General features: G+C 40.0%; 1 protein-coding gene across 2 annotated transcripts in view; it reads right to left on the reverse strand.

The window, feature by feature from the left end:
• Window positions 1-25,884, reverse strand: part of Bmp2k (BMP2 inducible kinase) — a 94,014-nt gene that overhangs the window by 5,462 nt on the left and 62,668 nt on the right. Inside the window, exons 11-15 of one of the 2 annotated variants that reach the window (XM_055594624.1) lie at window positions 24,533-24,768; window positions 22,842-22,940; window positions 21,770-21,948; window positions 18,285-18,442; window positions 12,871-12,981 (exon numbers count right to left, since the gene is read on the reverse strand). In XM_055594624.1, the coding sequence (XP_055450599.1) occupies window positions 12,871-12,981; window positions 18,285-18,442; window positions 21,770-21,948; window positions 22,842-22,940; window positions 24,533-24,768 (783 nt within the window). The remainder of the gene's footprint in view (window positions 1-12,870; window positions 12,982-18,284; window positions 18,443-21,769; window positions 21,949-22,841; window positions 22,941-24,532; window positions 24,769-25,884) is intronic. The other variant, XM_055594625.1, reaches the window with a different exon arrangement.

Raw genomic sequence — 25,884 nt, forward strand, 5'->3', positions numbered from 1 at the left:
CTGTGATGCAAACAGATTTACTTATCTCTGTACACATGGCACAAACCCTCAAGACAAAGAAACTGTATTCATAGCACTGTAGCAGGACCCTTGATAGGACAAGGACATTCATGGTCCTCCAAGCAAGCTTCTCTACTTCAACTCTGTTTTCGCTTTACTCGGTATCTGACTGCCCAACTCACGTGTTTTGTTGTGGTTTACGTTCGCACTTTGCTTTCTAAGAATTGGCGTTTTAAGTTAGTATGGATGTGTCTCACAGACTGCTCAGAGCTAAGGACCAGCTGTGACACAGACACTAACAAGGACACTTACTGAGACTGCAGCATGTGCCATCTGAAGCTGGCACATCTTTACCCAAGAGGCCATAGTTCACCTGAAAATACGGTACCTTCCTAATACACTGGCCTATTGAACTGGATGTTTCCAGAGGTGAGAATTATTTTGTATTGATCCAAGTACACATACTTATCTCTTTCCCCATGCCCTTATGAATACATGAAACAATTACTGGAAGTACAATAGGTAGCCATGAGAACTAAGTAGCTTATGGTGGAGGAACTATCAATTTTCATCATGCAAACAGTGGCCTTGGAGTTATTTCCTTCTCTCTAAAGTCGACAGTCATGTTATTCCAACTCTGTAAGGCACGTTCTTCCGCCACCATCTCCCTAAATATGTATATCCCCAGTTCTATCCTGGGCTGCTTCTCCATCCACAGCCGCATGGGTTCTAAACTGCTGTGTTCACCAGGAGTTCCAGTTGACATCTCTCTCTTTAACTCACATCTTAATCTTAAATTCCAGTCTAACATCTCCAATGCTTATCTCCTGAGAATATACATCCTACCAGTACTTGAAAGGCAGCATCTGGAGGTGTTTTAGCACAGAATTCAATTACTTGCCTTTTCTTACTACATTTAACAACAAAGATGCATTAATGAACAAATGTCTGCCTTCAGGAGTTTGTACTAATAGTGTTAGGACTCAAAAACTTCCAGTGTGCTTGAGAACCACAGGAGGGAGAACAGATGTATAAACCTACTACTAGCAGTCAGTAAAGGCCTCCCTATGGAGAAGACAGGACTGAACCACGAGAAGCTAGTCGTGCAAAGGATAAGCTGATTTCCCCAGCTGTCCTCTGACCTTCACAGGTGGGCCATGGTAAGGGTGTGCATATGCTCTTGCAATAACAAAGTAATAGTTTCTGAAGGTGGATAATGACACTTGTGTGTTGTCTTCCACAGCAGGTAAAAAATGAGGGACTGAAAAGAGAACATGAGCTGTATGGTGCTACTATGGAAAGAAGGAATTAGGAAATGATCAAAGTATCTTTTTGATGTTCTTGTGAGGCAGCTGTGAAGTGCTTTCATTTGAAGCTTAGTTTTAGCTGAAGAAAACAGATTTGGAAGCTATCACGTTGTGATACGAGACCACAGGGTCATCACCTACTAGAATAAAGGCTGAAACCTGAGGCTGGGGGCACAGAGCCAGGAGTCAGCCAAGGAAGAGAAGTGGCCTGCAAGGCAAGCTGAAAGTACCAGCCACAGAGCAGCAAACCAGGTGGGCACACTGCAGGGAAGCAAGATGACGGAAGGGATTCCACGGGAGTGTCAGACACCGGAGCCACACAGTGCAGCCCGGAGAAAAGGGACCGAATGGCCCTCAGGGCCTACCCATCTTTTACAGTTTATTGACACTCTTGACTTTAGTAGTGAGGCGAAGAGTGGCTGGGAGAGAAAAATACAGAGAATTCCATCAGGCTATACTTTAACAGATGTATATTCTGCCCAGTCCTTAAAATGAGCTAAAAGCTTCAGTGTTGTTATCTAAACAAGCCAAACGCAGTTAGATGCAGGTTCTCATGTTGGCTGTTCTCCCATACAGCATTCCTCTGACATAAACAAACAAATAAATAAATCCTTTAAAGTAATGGTAGACTTTCATGGATTTTTGTTGAAAACAAAATATATATGGTTCCAGAGAACTTAGTCACCCCTCACTCAGACACCTGGGGGATCGTCCGATTAATCAAAAAATGAAATGAGTCGTGTGGTCTCAGTCAACTAAGCCTATGAAAAGATGCACCTGGCGTGTGCCTTCACTCTTCCTCGTCTGCAGTATGCTACACACACAAAAACTGATTTTATGATACCTAGAATGCCCCAAATTTGCTTCTCTTAGTGTTCATGTAATGTAACATATCAACCTATATAAACAAATTAGGAGACAAGTACTTGGGTAAATGCTACACAGCAGCTCCTCTGGGCGACTCCATGTCCGGGGAACTTGAGTTTATCCCCAGTGGAATAACTCACAGCACAGCAGATACCCCCTATGGTGAGTGCTCTCCAGTGCACCTTTCTGCCATCTCCCATCTCCAGTCCTCCTCACAGAGATGGCTGTTCCCGTCCCACAATGGCTACATTCCATCTGGAAGGTACCCGCTGCTCTCTCCTTTCCCTTCTGACTGCCCTTCCTCAGCTGCTTACATCGTGTCAACAACACACCTGTCTTCATGAAAAGAGCAGTAAGAAGCTATTTTCGTAACTATGGATTTCAATATGTTTTTGTTTGTGTTTTACTTAGCATTCTCACAGGTCTTTTCAGTGCAAACATAACCCACCCATGGTTTCTTGTGAAAGCATGCTAAGATGATGCGTGTGTAGCCTTACCACCATTAATATCGATATCTGGGCAGTTTCTAGTTTTTCTACATTTACAACAGAAGAACCAAGATTTGTGAATGTGTTCCTTGAGGGAGCAAAAAAAGGGAAAAGCCGCTTCTTTCAGGTGCCATTTTAATCCACTTATAATTTCCTTCCAATGTGTACCTAACAAAGAGCTAAGAGAAGCACCCCATCAGGATGACAACTACTTTATTTACTCTTTCCTCACAAATGACATGATAACAGATTTTACTTCGTTCGCCTTGTTAAGAAAGGACACGAGGGAAAAGGAGACATGGTGTAGCTGTCAAGAGCACTGTCTGCTCTTCCAAAGGACCTGGGTTCAGTTCCCACCACCTACACGGAGACTCACAAGTTGAAGAATATCATGTCCTATCCCAGCATCCTTGATTACTGAATACATGTGCACCAGACACTTATGTAGCCCAAACACCCATACACAATAAAAAGAGATCTTAAGGGAGGAAGAGTACCAGCAGTGCCTTTCGCTGAATGAACTCTTTGTCATCATCTGCAACAAGAAGAAAATTAGAGTACTTCCCCACCATACTCTACTGCCTTCTACTAACCTGTAGGCTCCATGGCTGAATCTAAATGAGAGGGAACCTGTGAAGAAGCAAGACAGGAAGAAGCAACTCTTGGCTTAACAAACACCAACAACAAACAACGCAGGTCTACTTGAGAACTGATCAAAAACAAGCAAACGAGCAAAAGTATAACCACGTACCCAGGGTGCATTATAATCCTAGAAACTACATCTCATCATTAAATATCTGTACATGAGAACACAATGTAACAAGTAGGAAAGACATGCTTTCAAAATGAGCAGAAAAAGCCATACTCTACCACACATGCCAACTCTGGACCTGGCTTATGAAGATGGGGATTTTACTACAGTCTCTCTCCTTCATAAAAACCAAAGCAACAATAAAGTGTTTCTCAAAATCCCTTTACATCCTCTATTCTCAGAATCTGCACACATTCTTTAAATGGTTCTCCATTCCCCCAGTGCCTGCTCCTTTGTAGGCTGAGTCAAGATCATTAATGAGGCTGTCTGTAAACACATAAAAGACAACAGCAGTGTCCATGTTACCAAGTCAACACAAGCTCACGAAGTCAGACCTCTAGCACTACCTGCTGAGGAACATCAGTGCCAGCTGCAAGTTACAGAAATCCTAGGTTTCACTTTCTACGGCAGCCCAGCCACTCAACCACCTTTTCTTTACTATGAAATTATTTTAAGATCTGAAATAAGAGATTTTTACAAAAATAAAATTAGTTCCACTATCTCCTGACTTTGGAGGTGCTGCTACCTCCCACAGATACTCAAATCCTGACACTCATGTGTCTTATAAAAAATGGAATATATCCATAGCCTACTACTTCTTCCTGAGTATCTTAAATTACCTCTGTACAGAGGAATTAAAACCCCCAATACAGTGTCATGCTACAGACGTTGTTTGTTCAGTGTGTAATACGAGTGTGCCCAGAACAGGTGCATCTTCTTTTAGTACTTTTAGTCCAAAGTGGGCTGACTCCAATGGCAGAGAGCCAGCCACATCCTAGCTATAGGCACAAAAACAGCCCCCACCCCTAAATGACACTTCAATCTCGCTAAAACTGTATGACATACAGCACCTTAGTTATAAATAATATAGTTACAACTACATAATGACTTCTGGCTAAAATTTGCCCTCAACAGATACGAACCATTTCTTTGCCTAAACGCATTCATCTAATTAAAAAAGAAAAGAAAAAGAGAGAAAAACTGAGATGCTGAAATAAATATGGAATCAGGAAAATGACTCAGATATTTCTATTTTTTGCTTCTGGGAACAGATTGCTTCTTCCCAGTTGTTAGATTAAATAATACATATTTGATTTATTATGAAATTTAATCAGGATAATCTCACTGCTAAAGTTAATTTCCCAAGAGTATAGCCCAAATATGCTGCTGTGAATTTCGGTATCTCCTGTCATTGTAATCTCCTGAGATTTGTACTGTTAATGTAAAAACGGCTGTTTTGGAGGTGGGTGCAAGAAGTGTTAACACTCACAGTATGTCCTAGATTCATCACAGCACGAACACCCTTACAGCGTGGATCTTCTCTCTGCCACGAGAGTAACCAACGTGGCAGGAGGATTTGGTTTCACAGGCCGAGCCAGTGAGCTAATTTGGGCCTAACTTTCCTCTGAACACAGCAGAGTGGTGGTGAGAAGTACTAGTCATTCTTTATTCCTGTTTCCTGCCCGGGAACCACAAGCTGAAGCACTCGGGCTTTTGAATCAGTGACAGTAAAGCAACATAACAATTTATGTATAGATTTAATAAGCAAATGGCAGGGGGAAATCTGTATGAGCAGCTGATATTTATTAATAAATATCAGCAAAACAATCATTTGTATTATTTCAAATACTGTCTCCCAAATAAGAAAATAAGTAAAACATATTAAGTTGTTTTAAGTTCAAAATAAGTTGAAACATATTAAATAGGTTTATAGTGATAAAATTCAAAATAGTAAATAACATTAATATATTCCACATTTAGGTAAAAAAACACATGAATGAATTTTTTAATTAGCTCAGATCCCAAGTAGGAAAGTCATTCCTACTTTTAAAAAAGAACATTTTCAGAAGTTCAACAATGGATTCAAAGATGAATCCTTGGCCTTTAGTACCAGGTCAAACTACCAGCTTCCATTAGTGTCCAAGACTTCAGGGATTCCCTAAGTACGAATGCTCCAGAGTCCAGACCATTTCAAAACTGGAGGCTTTGCCCTGAAGGGCCCTACTTCAGAAGCACCTGGGCCAGAGTGGGCTCTGGACACAATCCACATAGTGATCTCCCTGTCAGAATGAGAGCATGTCATCATTGTGTCAAGCTGGGTTTGAATCTCAGAAACAGTGCAAGTTCACTCAGAACAAAAGCTTGAGACTGTGCTGACTATCTAGCAATGCAGATTTGGGTAAGTTAGTAAGAGCAGCAATGATCATAAGTTTTGAAGTATTAAAGCTCTTATCTAGTTTATGAAAGTATCCTGCATGGAAACTGTAGTTTAGAGTACCATAAAACATGTTAGATCCAGGAAAATAGCCCTGAGCGGAAGTCAAGAGAATAAGCACATACACAAACTCCTGACAAGAGCCTCTGCTCACTTCACACACCTCATACTCAACACTGCAGAATACAGCTGCTGTCAGGGACGGAATGTGTCAATTACTCCGTGACCTCAGCAACATAAGGAGCATTTACTAAAGAAATGGAACAACTATCTAGTGTCTGCATTAAAAATGTACAACATAAGTCCTCTTCATCAGCGGAAGGCACAAAATGAAAGTGCCCTGTGACAACTTATCACTTAGAGCTTTTCACTGTCCAGTGATTTATTTTTACCTGTAAAAGGACAGCGTCAGTCTCACACCTTTTCTTAGGGATTAAAGTGAAGATGCACAGAGACTGTGGACAGCAGTCACGGCAGGCACTTGCAGGTCTCAGTAAAGGGCGACTATTACCGTTCCTGACTAAACACAAACTTTGTGTGTCACCACACAAAGTTCAGTGTGACCTCACACTGTTGACAGTACTGCGAGAGAAAGGTTCGAGAAAGCAGTATTGCGAGCAGCCAGTGCAGTGCCATCAGCTCTCCATAGTGTAACTACTCACGGGGGCCCACAACACTAGAGTGACAGGCCACAAGAGTTGCCGTTATCTCTGCTAGAGATTTCTTTTTCCCTTTCCATTTTAACCACATCTTCAAAACTTGCCACGTCAACGGGCCATCGTGCCTTCTTATCCGAGTATCACTCAAATTTCAGTTCTGGGCTTTCTCTTACATCTCTACACACTATTTTGTAACCATGCTCCACAGCTTCAACTATATCCTGAAATCTTCCAATAGCAAGGGATCTCTCTTTACACACGAAGAAGAAATTTGATAGCTACCAAAGTTCAGAGCCACATATAATAAAGCCACAGTGATTTCTCCTGCAGCAGACACCACCCTCAAACTCTGCCTGTAAACTGTAAAATCAAACAACCAGTGGCGTAGAGTCCCCAGGCAAGGTTCAGTATAGCCTACCAATGCACTACTAAGTACAACCAGAGCTGGCCTGCTTCCTCTCTGCCCCCTATGACTACATGCCAGAGCAGAGCAAAGTTAGACCACCATATTGGTCCTTGTTACTGTTTCAACAAGGTGTTTGAGGACAGTACTTGATTTCAAAGATATATCACCTTGGCAACCTGTGAGACACTGTGCTCCTCTATCATTCTGAAATCTCCATGCTTTTTCTGTCATTGGATCTGACAGTGAGTGACAGAAGCAAGAATTGCTGGGGAAGGGGGCATACTGAAACACAAGCTTAGCTCACCAAACAGATGCAAGAATAGAAATTCACCAAAAGAATGTAAGAACACAAAAGACAATTCCTAGGTGTTCAGTTTTCAAAGATACAGTCTTACACAATCTAAATGAGAATTCCAATACCAAATCCAAATTTGGAGGTGACATCCAACACAGAATTAATTTGGCTAGATTACCATACAGCTATTACAGTATGCTCTTAAATACTTCATTTAAAAAATGAGGTCTTGGTTAATATGTCACTATTTTAAATAAATCCTGCAAAGTATAGTTTGAATTCATAAACTATACCAAAGAGCCACATTGCTGAGTAAGTCCCCTCCTCAGGGAGAGAAGTATGTTTGCCACATTCTATCTACACTGCAACTCTTCTCATTGGGTTTCCGCTCAAAGGGCAAACAGTTGGCACACTTTTAATCATGTAAGAAGCTTCCAGTGTCAAGGAAATTTTGTTTCAATGCTCTTTTCTTTACCATCAGATTATAGAGGATAAATGGCTTGAACTGCTATTGTAATTACATGCCGTCTGTCGTCTCATCGTTCAGGGAAAGAAGGGGAGCTTTAAGGCACACTGTGAATTGGTAGCATACTGCCTGCCATCATTTCCCAGCAATTTATCATGTTAGGCCTCAGGATTAGTGGATTAGGAAAAGGTTTTATCAGAATCTGCACTACTGCTCTGAAGACAGGCCAAGCAGAGAGATCAAATGCAAGAGGAGAACCATGCAATCTGTGAGCACGGTTTCTAAACACAAGAGGCCGTCAAACCGGCCGCTTCAGAACATGACTCATGGTACAGGGTGTCTTTTCTGTTTTGTTTAGAACTATTTGTGCTACTGTTTATCAAGAGTTCAGCATCAGAACTGGATTCCAGCTTAGGAATTATGTGACTTAAACCCTCTAACCAGCACCCTCTGAGGTGTTTCCATAGAACATACAACAGAAGTGAATATATGATAATTAATATTGCTAACATCTTGAACAGAAAAAAACTCCTGACCCTCAAGAATCATAAACTGACTCTAAAGGAATTACCTACCTCACTGCCTTACAAGACAGACCAACCTTCAGACCCAAGTTTCATTAAACTTGGACCTAATTAAAAATGAAATGCAAAGCAAGAAATCTAAAACTTCAATGACTTAATATGGCCATTTGTGAAAAAAACCTTCAAATATAATTTCAGAATTTTAATAACCCTTTTATATGTTCCAGAAGTTGTGTCTGATTAACAGGACCATCTGTACTATAATTAACTCACAGAGTCACATTTCCTATGTTTTAAAACCTACTGGGAACAATGTCCTGGAAGAAGAAAAAGAACCAGAAAGTTAGTATTATGCCTAAGGATTTTGTTTGCTTCTCAGATAGGGCCTTGCTATGTGTCCTTTTCAAGCCTTCAATTTAGAATGCCCTGCTTTAGCCTCCTGAATGCTGAGATCACAGAATGTGCCACCAGGCTCTGATACATGGACTGATGCTGTAATTTGATCACTGTCTCACTGGGCCCAGAGAGCATGTTTGGTACTGACAGGAGAATCATGAATTGTGAGGAAAATAAATGGCAGAATTTTGACTGCAAGAAAATGTCCTGATTTGTTAAGGGCAATTTTAATATTAATACTATTAATGTATTATTGTTATTTATAATTTGCATATGAGAAAAGCAATTTTATGCAAATAAACGTTTGACAGTAATATGGTCCTTTCACTGTGTAAACAATTTTAATAATGTTATATATAAACACATCTGAGCTAAATCCCCATCATCATATCCTAGCTTACTTACTTACTTTCCCTTTTCCCTCTAAACATAGAACTTTCCTTGCCAAGGCTCACAGCCAGTCACAGTGGTGCACCCCTGTCACTCACCACTCAGGAAGCTGAAGCAGAGGAGGAGGATAGGTTGTGCTACAATCAAAATCCTGCCTTCCTCCACCCAAAGAAACAGGGTCTGTTATTTCGTTATTGTATTACCATTTACTCTAAGGGAATCTTCAACTTTTTTTTTTTTTTTTTTTTTTTTTAAATACAGTCTAGACAGCCATGGTAGTGTACTCCCTTAATCCTAAGACTCTGGAGGCAGATCTTTGAGAGTTCCAGGATGGCCCGGGTTACATAACAAGACCACGTCTTAAATGTCAGCTAATTATTAAATTCAAGTATCTGGAATTTTAACCTTCAATCAAAATACATTAGAATGTGTGAGAAACTAGAAACATTTTAAGTGAGTGACAGACAGCATCTGAAAATGTATATGCTAAAATAGCAGCGCTTAAAAAGAAATTTGTAAGGCAAGTACCTGTACTTTAAGCACATCAGTGTGGGGCCTGCAAAACATCTTAGCAGAAAAAGGGCACTTGTGACCGCGCCTGACAATCTGAGTTCAGTTCCTGGAATGCTCACGGTGGAAAGAAGGGAGCAGCTCACACAGGTATCCTCTGACATCCATTATGAGTGGCCCTCACCACCACATACACAAAATAAAAATACATCTAAAAGGAGCACTGTATGATAGATGAGCTTCAGCAACAGACCACAGGCCTAGAATGTGCAAGGCTCTGGGCTCCAAACCCAACACTGATGGGAATCGTACAAAGCCTTGTGTATAAGCCTTGCTTGAGAGGCTACACAAATGAGTACAAGAGGAAGATTGTAACCTAATCAATGAATGAAAAGAGCAGATAAAGTCAACGCTCACTCTAGGAAATTGTACAGCTAAAAAAATCAGCCATGGAAGGTTGTTTTGCTAAAGTTGACATTTAAAACTATATACGTTATTTATATAATTTTTAATTACATGTATGTGTATGCGTCTGTGTGTGGTGCTTGTACAATTAAGTTCAGGTGCCCTCGGAGGCCAAAGGTGTTGGTTCTCCCTAGAGCTGGGGTTACAGGCAGCTGATCCTCTGAAAGAACAATATATACTCTTTTCTTTCTTTTCATTTTGTTGTTTTGTTTTTTGAGACAGGGTTGGTTTCTCTGTGTAACAGCCCTGGCTGTGCTGTCCTGAAACATGCTTTGTAGACCAGGCTGGCCTTGAACTCACAGAGATCCGCCTGCCTCTGCCTCCCAAGCATTGGGATGAAAGGCCTGAACCACCATGTCCACTGCAATATGCACTCTTTACTAATTTTCAAATTCCACAGTAAAATAAAAATTATTTGAGTAGTTTTTAAAATTTTAAATTATTTTATGAAATAGGCTGAAAAAAAAGATTAAAAAATCAATCATTAAAAGTCTTGAGGTTTAAAGCTTATGTCAGCTATACTCATTTTGGAAGAGGGAATGTCAATTGAGAAAATTATTCCACTAGAGAGGCCTGTAGGCAAGCCTGTATATCTCTCCTACTCTCCTTCAAATTCATGGCCTCTTTGTTATTGCATGCATATTATATGTACATAATGTACACATTAATTCCTAAATATAACCTGCTCAGTCTCTATGTTACTTCTATATGTTGCCAAGGCTGACTGTATGGTAATGGATAACAAGTTGGTGTGTTCTTCCTTGAGAAAGACTGTTAATAGTCCCTAAAAAAATGTGTCTCTTTTAAAAAGAATACAGTTTGTGGTGACACATGCTTGCAATCCCAGCATTGGGGAGGCAGAAGTAGGATGAAGATCTCTACTTTGAGTACGGCCTACATATCAACATATCAAGGCAATAATATGACAGATAGATGAATGGATGGATAGACAGATAGACAGAGATACACAAATAGATGACAGCGATATAGTGAGGGGGGTAGGTAGGCAGGCAGATAGACAGATACATAGATACATAGAATGATAAGATATATAGTGATAGGATGATAGATAGGTAAATGGAAGATAGACAGTGATAGGGTGATAAGTAAGTGGATGAGAGATAGAGTGATAGATGGATAGATTATAACTTGACAGAGTGAAGGATGGATGGATGTATAGACGGATGGGTGGCACAATTCCCTAACAAAACCAGTGTAAGAAATACTAGATTTGGGGCAGTGATTCCTCTTACATACGCATTAGTATTAAACTTAATTTCTACAGCATTCAGATTTGTAACTGTATATGTTATAACTTTAAGCAGTGTTCTCTGTATGGTTTACTTAGACTTTATCTAGCAGACTCGAGGACAATGGTTAGTGCCCCTGCTCACTCGACACATTCATCCAGGGCTCTTCATACGCTCGCTTGGTCTACATGGAACATAATTTTACTACAGACAATTCTTCCCCTTTTACAACTATTTCCTGAAGTTTAAAAGGAGGTTAATTTTAGTTTCAGGAGATTTATTCTACTACTAGAGAAAAATGAATATTCCCTCAAACCTTATGTTTATCTAAAAACTATATATAACAAAGTATTTCTAAGCTTTTGAATGTATAGGCCAATGGAAATGATCTACTTTTAGAATTTTTTTATTATAATTAAACTTCGAGTCTGAAACGTATCAAATTACCATTGCTCTCACAGCAATCACTTTTCCTTCTGTCACAGGCACATTTCTCCTAGACCCCTGAGCTCCTTCACTCAGTTTTCCACAGCAGGCCACTGCAGTATTAATGCTGTGTGAGAAGCTCTCAGGTGAGGGCACTCTTATTATAACTGCCCTACCACTATGAAATATTTAGAAGTGTCTTTTGCAGATAGCCATAATGTTCTCAGGCAGGGACTATTAAGTTATTGCTGGGTTGTTACTGGGCCAGATAAAACACAAGCCAAGTTTCCAACCCTCAACAAGCTTCAAACCTATCAGAATGTACACAGGGCTAAACAAAATGACAGTATCAGCCAAGCTCACATTTGTGGACAAACTGCTATGTACAAAATCCTTAAGTCAACAGGAAAACAAGTGTGAGTGCTGAAAAGAGCTGTCAGTTGAGATGCTCTCCAATTCCTGACTTTCAGGCTCACTCTCCCACGGTTCCTCAGAAACAGTTCACATGGGTATGTGCAAACCTAGGAAAAGTAATGGACTCCAGCTGAAGGGAAAAACAACAGCAGCAGCAGCAGCACTGAAATTGCTTTCTGCATCAGTATCTCAAGTCCTAAGAATCCTGAAGACTGATGAGCATTTCTGAAATACAATTAAAGAAAAATAACACACTTTTGACTTGTGTTAGCAGTATGAGGGACCACACAGGTCAGCTGAGTAGACACGCCATCAGCTAACTGCTTCTGCCATGGACATTACGTCATCCAGGAAGTTAACAACGGAACAGGAGCAAGCAAAAATGGGAAGAAAGAGACTGTCTTCAAAGACAGCTAAGGATGGAATATGGAATGTGACAGCAACTGGAAACAATCTTGCTATGTGTTCTGTATTACAAAATTACTTTGAGATTAATAATAACAATTTTACATAGTGGATAGCATTAACTTCTGAACCTAAATCACAAGAATGAACATGAGAAAAGCAGTAAGTGGTATGTCAAATACACAATCATTAAGACAACGATAAGAAAGCATGTACATGCTAGCAAAACATTAGATTTTTAAGCAAAAGCTAAGTATAAAACTATTTTAAATATACTTTAAATATAGGAGATATTTTCAAGTATGATTTTTTAAAAATAAATAGAACCCAGTAACTGGTGAAAATAATTAGGTTTCTACTGTGGGAATTGGCATTTCCCCACACTGGCAAACTTACAGCACTGTAGGTCAAACATTCGGAGGACCGTGATGGCTAATCGTTAACACACCTTTCTTTTTCCTACTTTCTGTACCTAATGTCCATTTCTTACTTCTTTAAATTAATGATATTAATGATTTTGCTGCTTTTTTTTTTCTTGTGTGTTTCAAGGACAGCGATGCCACACATGGAACTTGCCTGAGTGAGAAATGAAAGGGACAGAACCAAAAGGGTCTTCCGGAGGGTGGTTATGTGGCGCAGAGAGTGGGTCTACATTCTTATCTGAGGGTGCGCTCTCCTCGAGCCTGTCTGCAAAAATAAGACCAAACAAAACAAAAATAACATAAAATAAAGACGGTTTCAAATGAAAAGTGATATACAGTATAAATCAAAGTAAAAACTAAAGCAATAGTCTTTTTGAAAAATATCATTCACAACCCTGTTCTTATAAGAACTGAGGCCCTGTCCTAAGGTAAATATGTAGTTATTGCTACAAAAGCAAGTTACAGACATTAATCAGTGCGAGGTTACATTAAACACAATTTACTTAATAAATTGGTTCACTTAATACCAGCTATCTATGTTTTGTGACATACTGAACTTCAGTTTTAACTGCTTATTACAAAGGCATATTTAGCAGACTTCCACCAAAAAAAAACTATAGAAAAAACTATTGTAAATGGTTATTCATTAATAAAATTGCTAAATTCAATTTCTCAATAGTCAGAAAAATAATTCATGTTAAGACTAGAAACAAGCTGGGTGCAGTGGTGCAAGCATGTAATTCCAGCACTCAGGAGGCAGAGGCAGGCGGATCTCTGTGAGTTTGAGGCCAGCCTGTTCTATAGAGTGAGGTCCAGAACAGCCAAGGCTAAACAGAGACCCCTCCCCCCCACACACACAAATGCACAAAGACTAGAAACAAAGTGCAAAAGAAAAAAGAAAAAGCGAGGCTAACCCATGTGACAGCCACAAAAGCAGTATCTGAGATGAGCAATCCCAAAATATCAAGACAGAGTATACATAAGGGCTTAAGTCTGAACTAGGAACAGCCTCCTTAAACATCTGCATCTTGCCAGGAGTCTCACATGGAGCCAGCACTCCCCCTAGTCCACAGACAGAATGAATCAAAATCTCCAAGTGTAAACTTGGGGACCTCTATTTTAATGTATTCTCCAAATTTACAAAACACTATCATATCCATGGCTCCCCAGACTACGAAAGTGTAAAATCACCACTACATTTTGTGAATCCTTTTGCATTTGGTGTATTATTCTCAACAATCAAGCAAACTGTGGTAAACACATAAACAGCGCTCCGTCGGGAGTGAGCTAATTGTTACACGCAGGTCTCCCTGAGGAAAAATACAGGAGATACAGGAGATGTTGTATAAAAAAACTCATTTACTCAATTATTTTCAAACACAAGCCAGCATATTTATAACAAAATGAACCATGTTCTATTATTCCACAAAACACAGAATCAGTTTTTAAGGAAATATTTTTTAAACCACTTAAGATGTCTAAAATTCACATAATCTGGGTCTCAGAACACAGAATACAAAATTCACATTAATTTGTTATACAATCAATTACATGGAAATAAAAACAAAATGCTTAATGTGGAGCTGCACTTTAAAGACCTGGTGGTCACCCCTGGCCTGTGGTAAATAACAGTTTCAAGTGAATGGTTTTCTTTTAATTAGAACAAAGCCTGAATTTAACATAAGAAATTTGCCTCATCCTGCCTTACAAAAGAATTGTATTGGAAAGTAAAGAGAAATTCTTTTCAAAGTGTTTAATTGATATAAATAATGAAAAAAAAAACATAGGATTTTAAAATTCAGAAAACAAAATACCTTCCATAATATCACCATGTAATTAATATACTCTAAAAAGCATTTTAGGTATGTAGATTAAATGGATAATGGCCTCAAACAAAGACTAACAGTTAATAAATAAGGCTGTAAAAATTAGTATTCACGGATACTCGCCATCAGTGTCAGTCTAATGTGCATGAAAAAAATGTTACTCTGCATTAAAGACACTGTACCAGGTCGGAATGAACAAAGGGTGCTGCTAACATATTACCATAAACTCATTAAAGATCCTGACATTTATCACTGTTTATTGCATCTTCAAAAATACACAATATACTCAGTAAAACTGCAAAACAACCAATGTTTGGGTTTCTGTTACTCCTTTTAGTAATTTTGATAAAATTTTAAACAGAAGAGGAAATCTATTTGCCCACCAATGAACCTTCCATTGTTCTTCATTAACAGTTATAAGTGTATAGCTATCTAACCAAATGCATGTTGAGATTTCCCCAAACATGTGGTATTCCAATTACTGTTTAACACATTAAATATCATGACCTCTAGACTTACATATTAATTCTGGACACAAAAGACAATGACACAAACTTAATTAAAAAAAATCACTAGGACAAACTTTATTACTAATACTTAATCTTGGTTTAATGTATTGATATTAAGAAAGAACCAGAAAAAGATTCTGAGGCATAAATTACATTCATTTACACTGAAAGTTATAGCAACAATCATTTATTTTATGTGTGAAATGACTTTTACAGGTAATCAGTTATTTTCTTAATGATCACTATAAAATATTATCAATTACTAATATTTTAGTTTTAGTATCTCAAAAATGTTGCTATTACTTTAAAATTGCTTCCTATATGAAGCACACAAGTAATGCATGTTTTCAGACAACATTATCTTTTTCCTATTGAACACATAACCACATTCACTTTAACAGGAAAATGCTGAAAGGCAATGCAGCTCTGACTATGGCCACTCTGCAACAGTTTATCACTCAGAGGGACAGTGTGTTCTCAAGAGCCACAGAAGAGAGATGCCCGGTCTCCCCCAAGAAGGCATTTCATTAGCCGAACACGTGTGCTTTTACAAACCGCTCTGGAAAACTGTTAATAAGTATGTGTGTCGAGAAACAAATGTACAAGTAAACTAGGTGGTATTTCACAAGCATCAACAATCTATTTCTTCATTCTGGAAAACGCCATTGGGGACAGAAGAACCAAGCAATACCGAACAGCTATCAACTCTCACCAAGCCCTTGCCTACCAGAATGATTTAAACTCTACCATACAAACCAAAGGTTAAATACACTATTGCTGTTCTAAAGAGATATCAAAAATGACTATTACAGCTAAGGAAGACTATAAAAGGAACCATTTCTGAAGTACATTATCAATTTATAAATTTTCCCAAAAAGCGCCATTCCATCCAATACACTTAAGAAAGCAGAATGCCTTTCACCTGCTTCCCTACTGTCCTCTGCCTATCAGGGGGCAGTGTTGTGTGTCCTTGACTCTGATTTGTTTCATTTACCAAGAAACCTGGTGATTTAAGTATAATTTCAAAATGCCAGCTAAATATCTCAAGATGAGGGTGATGATTCTCATTCCTTGCCTTGAAACAATTACTCCATTTAGCACCCCTAACAGGCAGCTCCGTGTATGCCAGTTTAGAAGCACCAGGGAATGAGACTGATGGTCTCACGGAGACCGTATTCTAGTGAGCTGCCATCCCAGGGATTAAAACTTGAGTTTTCTGAGGCTACATGCTTGGGTGAGTGAGGAAGCCCCATGGTAATGACACCACTGCTCGGGGCCATCCGGGTGGTTTGCGAATGACAGTGGCCACTCCCAGTCCAACCTCCTGGCCTTCATGTGGGACCTGACATCCTCTACAATGCACTGGGATGCAGTCTCAGCGGCCTTTAAAGCAGATACACAAGTGCATCTGCGAGTCACTGGTGTTTCCTATCTTCAAACTTGAAAACAATTATTCCAAAATTGTAAAAGGCAAAATTACACATGCAGCCAAGTCCACATACAGTTCCCACCTATACCAGACAAACAGCACATTTTAGAAGACACAAAATAATAAAATCCTTTACCTAGCTCTTGACTTCTTGAGAAAAAAAAAAAAAAAAAAAAAGGTTTTAACTGAAAGTATTTATTTAGCAGACCCTTGTCAGAGCGCATTAAAGCTGACACCTCCTGCTTCTGAACTACCCCAGAGGAGCTAGCACACTGGCTGCAACAACGTGAGGAGAGAATCCAGACCCCAGTGTGGACAGGCACGCACGGCGGCCACCTGTACCTCCAGTGACCAGCAGGCAGAGAAGGGAGGCTCCAGACAAGACAACTAGAAAAACTGTATTTTTTCATTTGTGGGTTCATCTGAGAGAGTCTTCCTCAAATGATAAGGTGACAGGGCCCAGAGATGACCATTAACTTCAGCCCTCCACAGGCATGCACACACATGTACATGCACACACTAAAAACTAAAATAATCTCAGAAATTATAATTCCTTAGCCACCTTCTATATCTCCCTTTCTTTCTCTGCAAACGAGACCATTTACATCCTCTTTTTAAATCCACGCATCTGGAGCTACTTAACATAAACTCCAGGAAAAACGCCAAACAAAAATTTTGTGATTTAAACACATTTTTTAATATGAGGTAAGATAGGTTTTTATCAAAGTTAACAAATATATATCAGGAGCTTAAAATTCATTTTTATATTTACATTTAATCACCAATATGCAAAACACAAATTTAGATGGCAAACATGAATGCCTTACAGGAATCCCTTACATGAATGCAGGTGATCTGTGAGTTTTACATAAAATACACACTAATTGAGACAAAGCATTTTATTTACTAAGTATGTTCATAAAGCTAGGCAGCTAAATAAAATAGAAATTAGAAGCTGAGAGTGATTAGGCCGTTCTCTTCCTATGCGAAACAGAGAAATACCACGTACATGTGTATGTATATACACACACATACACACATATATGTGCATATATATACATACACATAATATATGCAAACACATACACATACATATACACGCCTCAGAAACTAGAAAATCTTCCATATTTTCCACAAAAGGAACTTCTTGCTCTTATTCTGCAAAACTCCTCAAAAAAATCCACGTTGTTCCAAAAGAGATCACTTCTAAAACACACGTGGCAAGGCTTGACATATATATTAGGTAGTTTGAGAAAAGGTAACGCTTCCAGGTAAAAATATTGAGATATCAGAGTGAAAGTGGAAAAAAATTTAACTTTGGCCATATCAGAGCAACCAAGCAGCCCCTTCACATCGCCCCTCATTCAAAGGGCGTAACAAAACATTAACGTAATGCAGCCCCTGTTTTCTCTGGGCTTGTTCAAGGGTGTCTCAGACCCACAAGACCTTCTCCTAAGTGTGCACGAGCTGCAGAGTGACTAGTAAGGCAAGGTACTGATGATGTCTTCTCTACCTGAACATTAATTTTCCATGTTTTCAAGATGTTATGAATTGCACATCCATAGGCAAGGAGATTTTAAGGGTTAAGATATCAGCAATCTTGAGTTTATTAGCTACTATCACGCAACTCATTTCTAGTGTATGACACAACATAGCTTAATAGTATATGAAAAAAAGTGGCCTGAATTTTTCTCTCAAATGTACAAAAAGAATTTTTTACACCACCTCATACAGTCTTTGGCCTTGAACTATATAGAGCTGTTACTTTACTGTGAAGCAAAATAAGCCTTCAAGTGTCCCTTACTTGATCTTAGAAGGTCAAATTCTCTGTCCAACAGCTCCTCTTCTGTTAATTTGGAAAAATTGTCTTCTCCAAAAGGATTCCACCCTGACATGTCAGGAGGGTGACTGATGGACTTCTGATTTGTAAAATTTGCAACTGCCTCTTTCTCAGCAACTGACCTAGTTGAAAGAGGAAAGAGAATAAATGAATGACAAGGATGACATTGCAATTAAGAAGGCTTTTCAGTGCCCCACTTTACACTCCAGAAGCTCTTGGGATAAGGCCTGGAGTGCAGATGGCAGATTAAGAGTCCAGGCTGGACGGACCATGCCCGCAATATGGACCACCTGCACAGGCACGGTGCGAGCAGCACACTAGTGCGCCCCTTACCCAGCTAGCCCCACTGCATTCTAGTCCGCAGGAGAGGAACACAGCATAAGCTTTTGGGGCTACTGAAGAGAGTAAATAACTCAACATATGTAAAACAAAACAAACAAACAAAAAACAAGCAGTTGCTAAATATTAGTTTTTATTCTCAAAGTTAGCAAACCCTAAAATGTTGATCAATAACCATTTCACTCTAACACTCTAAAACCACAATAATTTTCCTTTTGAAAATTATACTCTCTATGTGGTGGTTTGAATAGGGATGGCCCCCACAGACTCATGTGTTTAAATGCTTGGCCCATAGGGAGGGGAACTATTAGGAGGCGTGGCCTTGTTGGAGTAGGTGTGGCTTTGTTGAAGTAAGTGTGTCACTGTGGGGCAGGCTTTGAGGTCTCCTATGCTCAAGCTACACCCAGTGTGCCACAGTCTCCTGCTGCCTGAGGATCAAGATGCAGAACTCTCAGCTCCTTCTCCAGCACCACGTCTGCCTGGACACTGTCATGCTTCCCGCCATGATAATCATGGTCTGAAACTGAAGGCCAGCCCCAATTAAATGTTTCCCTTTATAAGAGTTGCTGTGGACTTGGTGTCTCTTCACAGTAATAAAACCCTGATTAAGACACCCTACCTGAACTAACAAAAACAAATGACCTGCTAGTGTTGCTTTATAAACAGGCAAAGTTAAATGAGGGTTATTTTGTACACATATACTCCATCACCCATGGTGACGAAAGTATCTATGGTCCTGGGCTTGAGTCCACTGGTTCTATGGAATTTATCTAATAGGCCTGTTTGTTTTTCAGATAAAATACAAGCCCAAAGGCTTATCAACCCAAGAGTGCCTAGGTACCTCCATCAACCCAACCGGAAGGCACAACACAAAAATGAGGCAGCAAAACAAAGTTATCAGGTTTCTTTCACAATGTGGGTCCAGAAGATTGATAGTGGGCAAAGACTCACCCATGTTACAAGGAATGTCTTAACTGTGTAAGCCTGGGCTCATCTCCAAGTGTCATTCCCAGCACATGGGTTGTAAAAATGAAAAAGGGGGGCAAAGGGCATCCTTTTAATTCTTAAATCCAGGCCTACTTGGCATATTTCAGCCAAAATAAGAATGTTTAAGTAATTATTGAAGGCTAGAGCATACAAAAAGGAAAATAAAGAGTAGTTTGTCTACAACTGCGTAGACTTCCTCAGTTAATAAAATGTGGGTATGGCCAAGTCATAAATCTACCTTCATGTGGCAGAATCCCATTTCCATTTCAAAATATTTAGCACTCGCAGAGTCCTTAAAACACACAGCAGATGGGAAAACTCAAGGAGCGCTTTTCAAACTGTGTGGCTTCCTATCTGAATCATTCTCCTCCAGTTCCTGGGATGAATTCAGAGATTATTCTTGGCACACTAGTAACAGAGTGTCACCTTAACCCACAACTTAAAAACACGTTAAGTTAAGGCCTGGGATACGGCACCTCCTAGTGCACTAGGCTGGGATGACAGAGTTAAACTGTTTACACTTCTCCCCCAAAACAATGAAGCCTAAGCCCTAATTTTCTTAATTTTCTTACTGTAAGTCACAATTACTTCGTCACATTGTGTTTGTTTAAATGGCATTTTATTTAAATGACTATAAATAATTAAGAATATTTTGAACAAATTAAGGACACAATAATTTTCACTATTAAAAACAGCACAGGGATACTGGAGAGACAGCAGTGACAAAGAGCACTTCCTACTCTCGCAGAGAATCTGGTTTCAGTTCCTAGAACCACACGATGGCTTATACCATCTGTGACTCCACTTCTAGGGTACTGGTGTTCTCTTCTGGCCTTCCTGTGCACCAGGTACCCACATGGTGAACACACATACATGCACACAAAACACTCAGAGATGATAATTTTCTTCTTTGTATTATTTAACTTTAAGATATTGATGAGAGCTGGACGCAGTAGCACATGCCTTTAATCCCAGCTCTTGGGAGGCTACTAAGGCAGGTAGAGCTCTGAGTCTGAGGCCGGCCTTGTCTACCAGCAAGTTCCAGAACAGCCAAGGCTACACAGTGAGATCTGATATCACAACGACAACAGACCCTGATGAGGCTGACACACTGATCACTAATTTTTAGGGCTACTGACTTATGTATCCTTTACACTTCTGAAAGCTCACCAGCTTCTGGAAGTACAAGCGTGCACAGACAGAGTTGAGTACTGACCACTGACCATGGACCACGGACCATGGATGGAAGGGTCCGTGCTACCGCTGCAGAGTATGACTACCTAAATTTTGATTATTTGCTGTTCTGATTTTCGTTTCTGTTTCTTGGGCAGTGTCTTTGTATACATGTGTCCTTGTGCATGCTGGTGTATACACGAGGAGGAAAGGGGACACGCCCCAGTGTTACTCCCCACAGACTGCCCACTTGGTTCTTGATACTGGGTCTATTATGGCCTAATGCCTGTCAATAGGCTGTTGGTTGGCCGGGGATCCTTCTGTCACCAGCTACACAGCTGAGATCACGGTATTGTGCCATCAATCCTTGGTTTTTAAATAGAACCTGGAGCTCAAATTTAGGTCTTCATGCTTGTGTGAAAAACACTTTACCAAGCTACCTACAAACCCTTTAACACTGACTCTTAATTCCAAGATCTGAAAATACTTACTAACGTCCAAATGTGAGAAACTTTGTGCCAAAGTTAATTCAATTTATTGTAATGATTACCCACTGAAAGTACCCCTACAAATAATTCTAACCAATATATCTGCATAGTTAAAATTCACTATTTCTCACCTACAGTAACATTAAGTTTGCTGTGTATGTTATACTTCACACATTTGTCCCAGTGTAAACTAAACCAAATTATACACATTTACGAATAGTTGCGCTAACTGAAGGTAGTAGGAGCACATAAGTAGAAACAGTTAACATGTCACAAGGATCATTTATTTTCAACTACTAAAATTGCTTTCTATGATTTTGCTATTATGTGCAAACCAATAAACTTCTTAGCCTAAGTGTCCTTAGATGTGACTAAACTTTGTATGCAAATAGTAACTGGCAGAATTGCCACATGGTAGTGGAAGGCAAGAAGTCCCTTTGCACTCTCTAAGAAAACACTTGCCTGTTGGCACTGTAAGAGGAGTCCACTATGGTTCCAACCTGAGCTGGAAGTGATGAGGAAAGTAAGGCTGGTGAGAACTCTTGAGGGGAGGTGAGATACTCAGGTGATGCCTGCTGTTGAGGCTGCTGGTGGTGAGCGAGCATCTGCTGCTGCAAGAAAGCCTGCTGATACTGCTGCATCTGAAACGAGAGAGACGACACACAAACATGTCTCACTTTTACTCAACAGATATTTGCTGAATGAAAAGAGGTACATGACCAAAGATTACAAGCACTCTTATAAACAGAAGTGTCATCGGTTACAATTACAATGTGCCACATTCAGATATAAGAGTTTAACTGCAGACTGCTTGAGAATATATGTCTGTCTTCAAAAAACAGTATCAATTAAGTAACTTTTTAGCTTGTGTGTATGTATGTGTATAGGGGTGTGGCGAGGGCACAAGGACACATGGAGGCCAAGACCGGCACCAGATGTTTCCAGCAGCCTAAAACTTGGTTTTAGAGACAGAGTCTCTCACTGGGCCTGGAGCACATCGATTCGGCTGGAATGGCTCACAAATGAGCTTCAGGATCTGGGTTGCTGGTGGAGCATGTGCTGTGGCTTTCTGCTTCTAACTGGGGCCTGAGGATCTGAGCTCAGGTCCTCCTGCTGACATGGTAACAATGTTAACTGAGCACCACTCCAGGTTCCCTGAGTTTGCATGGTGTGGACAGGCGTCCACATCTGGTGTCTTTCCTTATGTTTTGAGACACAGTCTCTCCCTACACCTGGAGCTCACTGATTTGCCTAGGTTAGCTGGCCAGCAAACCCCAGAGGTTTTCCATTTCTGCCTCCTCTCCTCACTGCTGGGATTACAGGTGCAAGTTAACAAGTCCAGATTTTTAGCATGGGTGATAAAGATTAAACATGTGTCCTCGTGCATGTATGACAAGCTCTTGATGGACTGACTCATCTCCCCAGGCCCCAATCTGATTTTTGAATCATGAATTTTAAACGCCATCATGCACTGTAAATCCCAACTTAGTAATACAGACCTGTAGAGAATGGCTAGATATTACACAGCCCTTACCATGGTAGGATATTGTGATGCAGGAGGCTGTGGCTGATACACGGAATGCATTAAAAACTGTTGTTGAAGAATCTGCTGCTGTTGCATTGCATGTTGATACTATGAGTAGGAAAAAAAAAAAAAACCAACAAAAACAGAAATCAATACTCTGGTGGTATGAAGGAGAATGTCTCCCACAGGCTCATATGTTTGAATGTTGTTCCCTAGTTAATGGCACAATTTGGGCAAAATTAGGACGAGTGCCTTGTTGGAGGTATGTCATTAGCAGATGAGCGCTGAGGTTTCAAAAGCCCATGCCAGGTCCGGCCTCACTCTCTCTTTGGGCAACGTGGCGGATCAGATGTGAGCTCTTAGCTACTATTCCAGCACATGCATGTCTGCCTGCTGCCATGTTCCCTACCATGGTGACCATCAACTAACCCTCTGACACTGTAAGTAAGCCCCCAGTTAAATGCTTTACTTTGTAAGTTGCCTTGGAATGGTGTCTCCCCATAGTATAGAACAGTGACAAAGACATACCTTTCAATGCCAGAGTTCTTTATTTTTATTTATTTCTATTTTGTGCATGGGCGTTTTGACTGCATGTCTGTCCGTGCACATGTATCATGTGCACGCAGGGCCCACAGAGTCCAAAAGAGAACACTAGATTCCCTGGAACTGGAGTTATTGGTGGTTGTGAACTATCAGTGGCTGCTAGGAATTGAACCTGGGTCCTCTGTAAAAGCAACTACTGCTCTTAACCACTGGGCCATTTCTCCATCCTGAGTTCTGTTTTTTTGTTTGTTTTTTGTTTTTTTTTTTAAAGTATTGATTTTATCAGAACAATGATTAAGAAAATCAAATCTTAAAAACAATATAAAAGTATATTCTCAGACTGTAAATTTCTGTTAATCAAAATTAGTTTTAAAACACAGAATTTAACTAAAACTGTACCAGGATAAGAGCTAATACACAGTCATCACCTTTTTCTAGTTGACGAAGACACCCTTCAGTGATCTCTGACTCATTACAAGTAAAGCTCCAGGTTCCTCACTCTCCTGTGTTCTCCGGCATCTCACTCACCACCCTCACTTGTCTCCATCAGCCAACCATGGAGGAAGCGACACAATGAAAGTGTCATGTGCACAGTTAGCTCAAACATACCTCAAACAGTGACAGAATGCATGTGCTTCCAGTATTTCCATTTAGAAAGGTTCAGTGAGGCTAGAATTTTGCAGGTTTTTATAAAGCAAAGGACAGAGCAATGCGTCCTTTTCGCCTCTGTGCCAACACAGTCAAAACAATGATATAGGGCTGCAGAAATGACTCAGTTCCTAGGCTCACAGCCAGAAGTTAAATAATAAGAAGTAAAATATTTTACTTTCAAAAACACAACACTTTTTCCACATTAGCTCTGATATAGACACAAAATATAACAAATATTAACTCTGGTACTTATTTCTGAATACCAAGTGAACACTTTCGCTTCATAAAGCCATGATGCGACCTATTTAACAGAGCATCTCTTCACTTAGCATCAAATGTCAACTGACAACATATTCTTCAGTGACCAGGAAATTGTGGGAAATGAATATAGTTCAAGTTAAGATATGCCTAGTATAAGTCTATGACACAAAAGCGAATGCAATGGTGTTCAACTGCTGTGTGAATTACACGACACTACTTCCCTTTCTAAAGCATAAAAATACTACCTGCTGCAAATAAGCATTTTGAAGCAGTTGCTGTTGCTGTTGCTGCTGCTGCTGCTGTTGCTGCTGCTGCTGTTGTTGCTGTTGCTGCTGCTGGTGAGGATGACGATGCAAATGAAGTTGCTGTAATCTCCAATCTCCCTGCTGTAACTGCTGGAGGACTCTATGCTGCTGTGGTGGTTGCTGAGAGGGACCTTGACCCATTAAGATGTCAGACCCATTTCCAGGTCTCAATGTTCCTATATTTCCAAAAACATTAATACACAAGTAATTTTAATAGGACGGCCATATTTCAAGTTATTTACGTTAGACATCTTTTTGTTTTTATAATAGACCTTTGTGTATATATTATATAATCTAAACCAAGTATTTACTGTAATTGTAAATGCTCATGAAATGTCAATTTATCATCTACAACACTGACTAGGAAGTCAGTGTAGCCAAACCAGTGAGCTCCACGTTCAATGAGAAAACCTTCCTCAAAAAAACATGTGTAGAGTTAGATGGAGAAAGGTGAGTGGGCAAAAGCACTTCTGTGCAGCACTGAGAATCTGGGTCCCAGCAACCAGGTAAACAATCAAGATGTAGCTGAGCAGCAGGGGACTGTGGGGAGTCAGAAGGATCGCTGGGGCTCCCTGTCTACCAGCCTAGCTCCAGCTTTAGCAAGAGACCTGCCTGAGAAGAAGGCAATGGAGAGAACACAGTGGGATGGCCAACACCCTTCTCTGGCTTCTGCATGCATGCACACAGTGTAGGTACCTGCCTGCGTGCACGCGCGCGCACACACACACACACACACCACTAAAAAGAAAAAGACAATTGAGAAAGATAACCGATATTGTTCTCTGGTCTCCCGAGGCATGTACACGTGGATGTGTACACATAAATTCATATATAAACATATAGCTGGGTAAACAGATGAGAAGTACAGCTACCACTGGCGTAGCTATAGCAGTCCTTGGAATACAGCTGAAGAGTTCTTGCACAGAGATACTTGCACACGTTTGTTGTTATACAATTCACAATAGCCAGGATATGGAAACAGCCTAGATGTCTATTAACATATAAGCCAAAAAAGAAAACGCAGTAGTACACATACACAATGGAATTTTACTCAATTGCAAAGAAGAATTGAACTAGGGCATTTTCAGAAAAATGGATGGAACTGGAGATGAAGCTAATGAAAACAAGCCAACTCAGACTAAGAAAGACATCTTTCGTATGCAGACTCCAGACAGACAGACAGACAGAGAGACACAAGCACACACACTCACTCACAGATTTAAAAGTAAAAAGGGATTAGGGAGGAGGAAGAAGTCTAACAAGAAGGAGAGATAAGAGAGGATAGCAATGCA

Source organism: Psammomys obesus, unplaced genomic scaffold (assembly GCF_907164565.1).
Source record: "Psammomys obesus unplaced genomic scaffold, mPsaObe1.curated_primary_1811, whole genome shotgun sequence".
Lineage (NCBI taxonomy): Eukaryota > Metazoa > Chordata > Mammalia > Rodentia > Muridae > Psammomys > Psammomys obesus.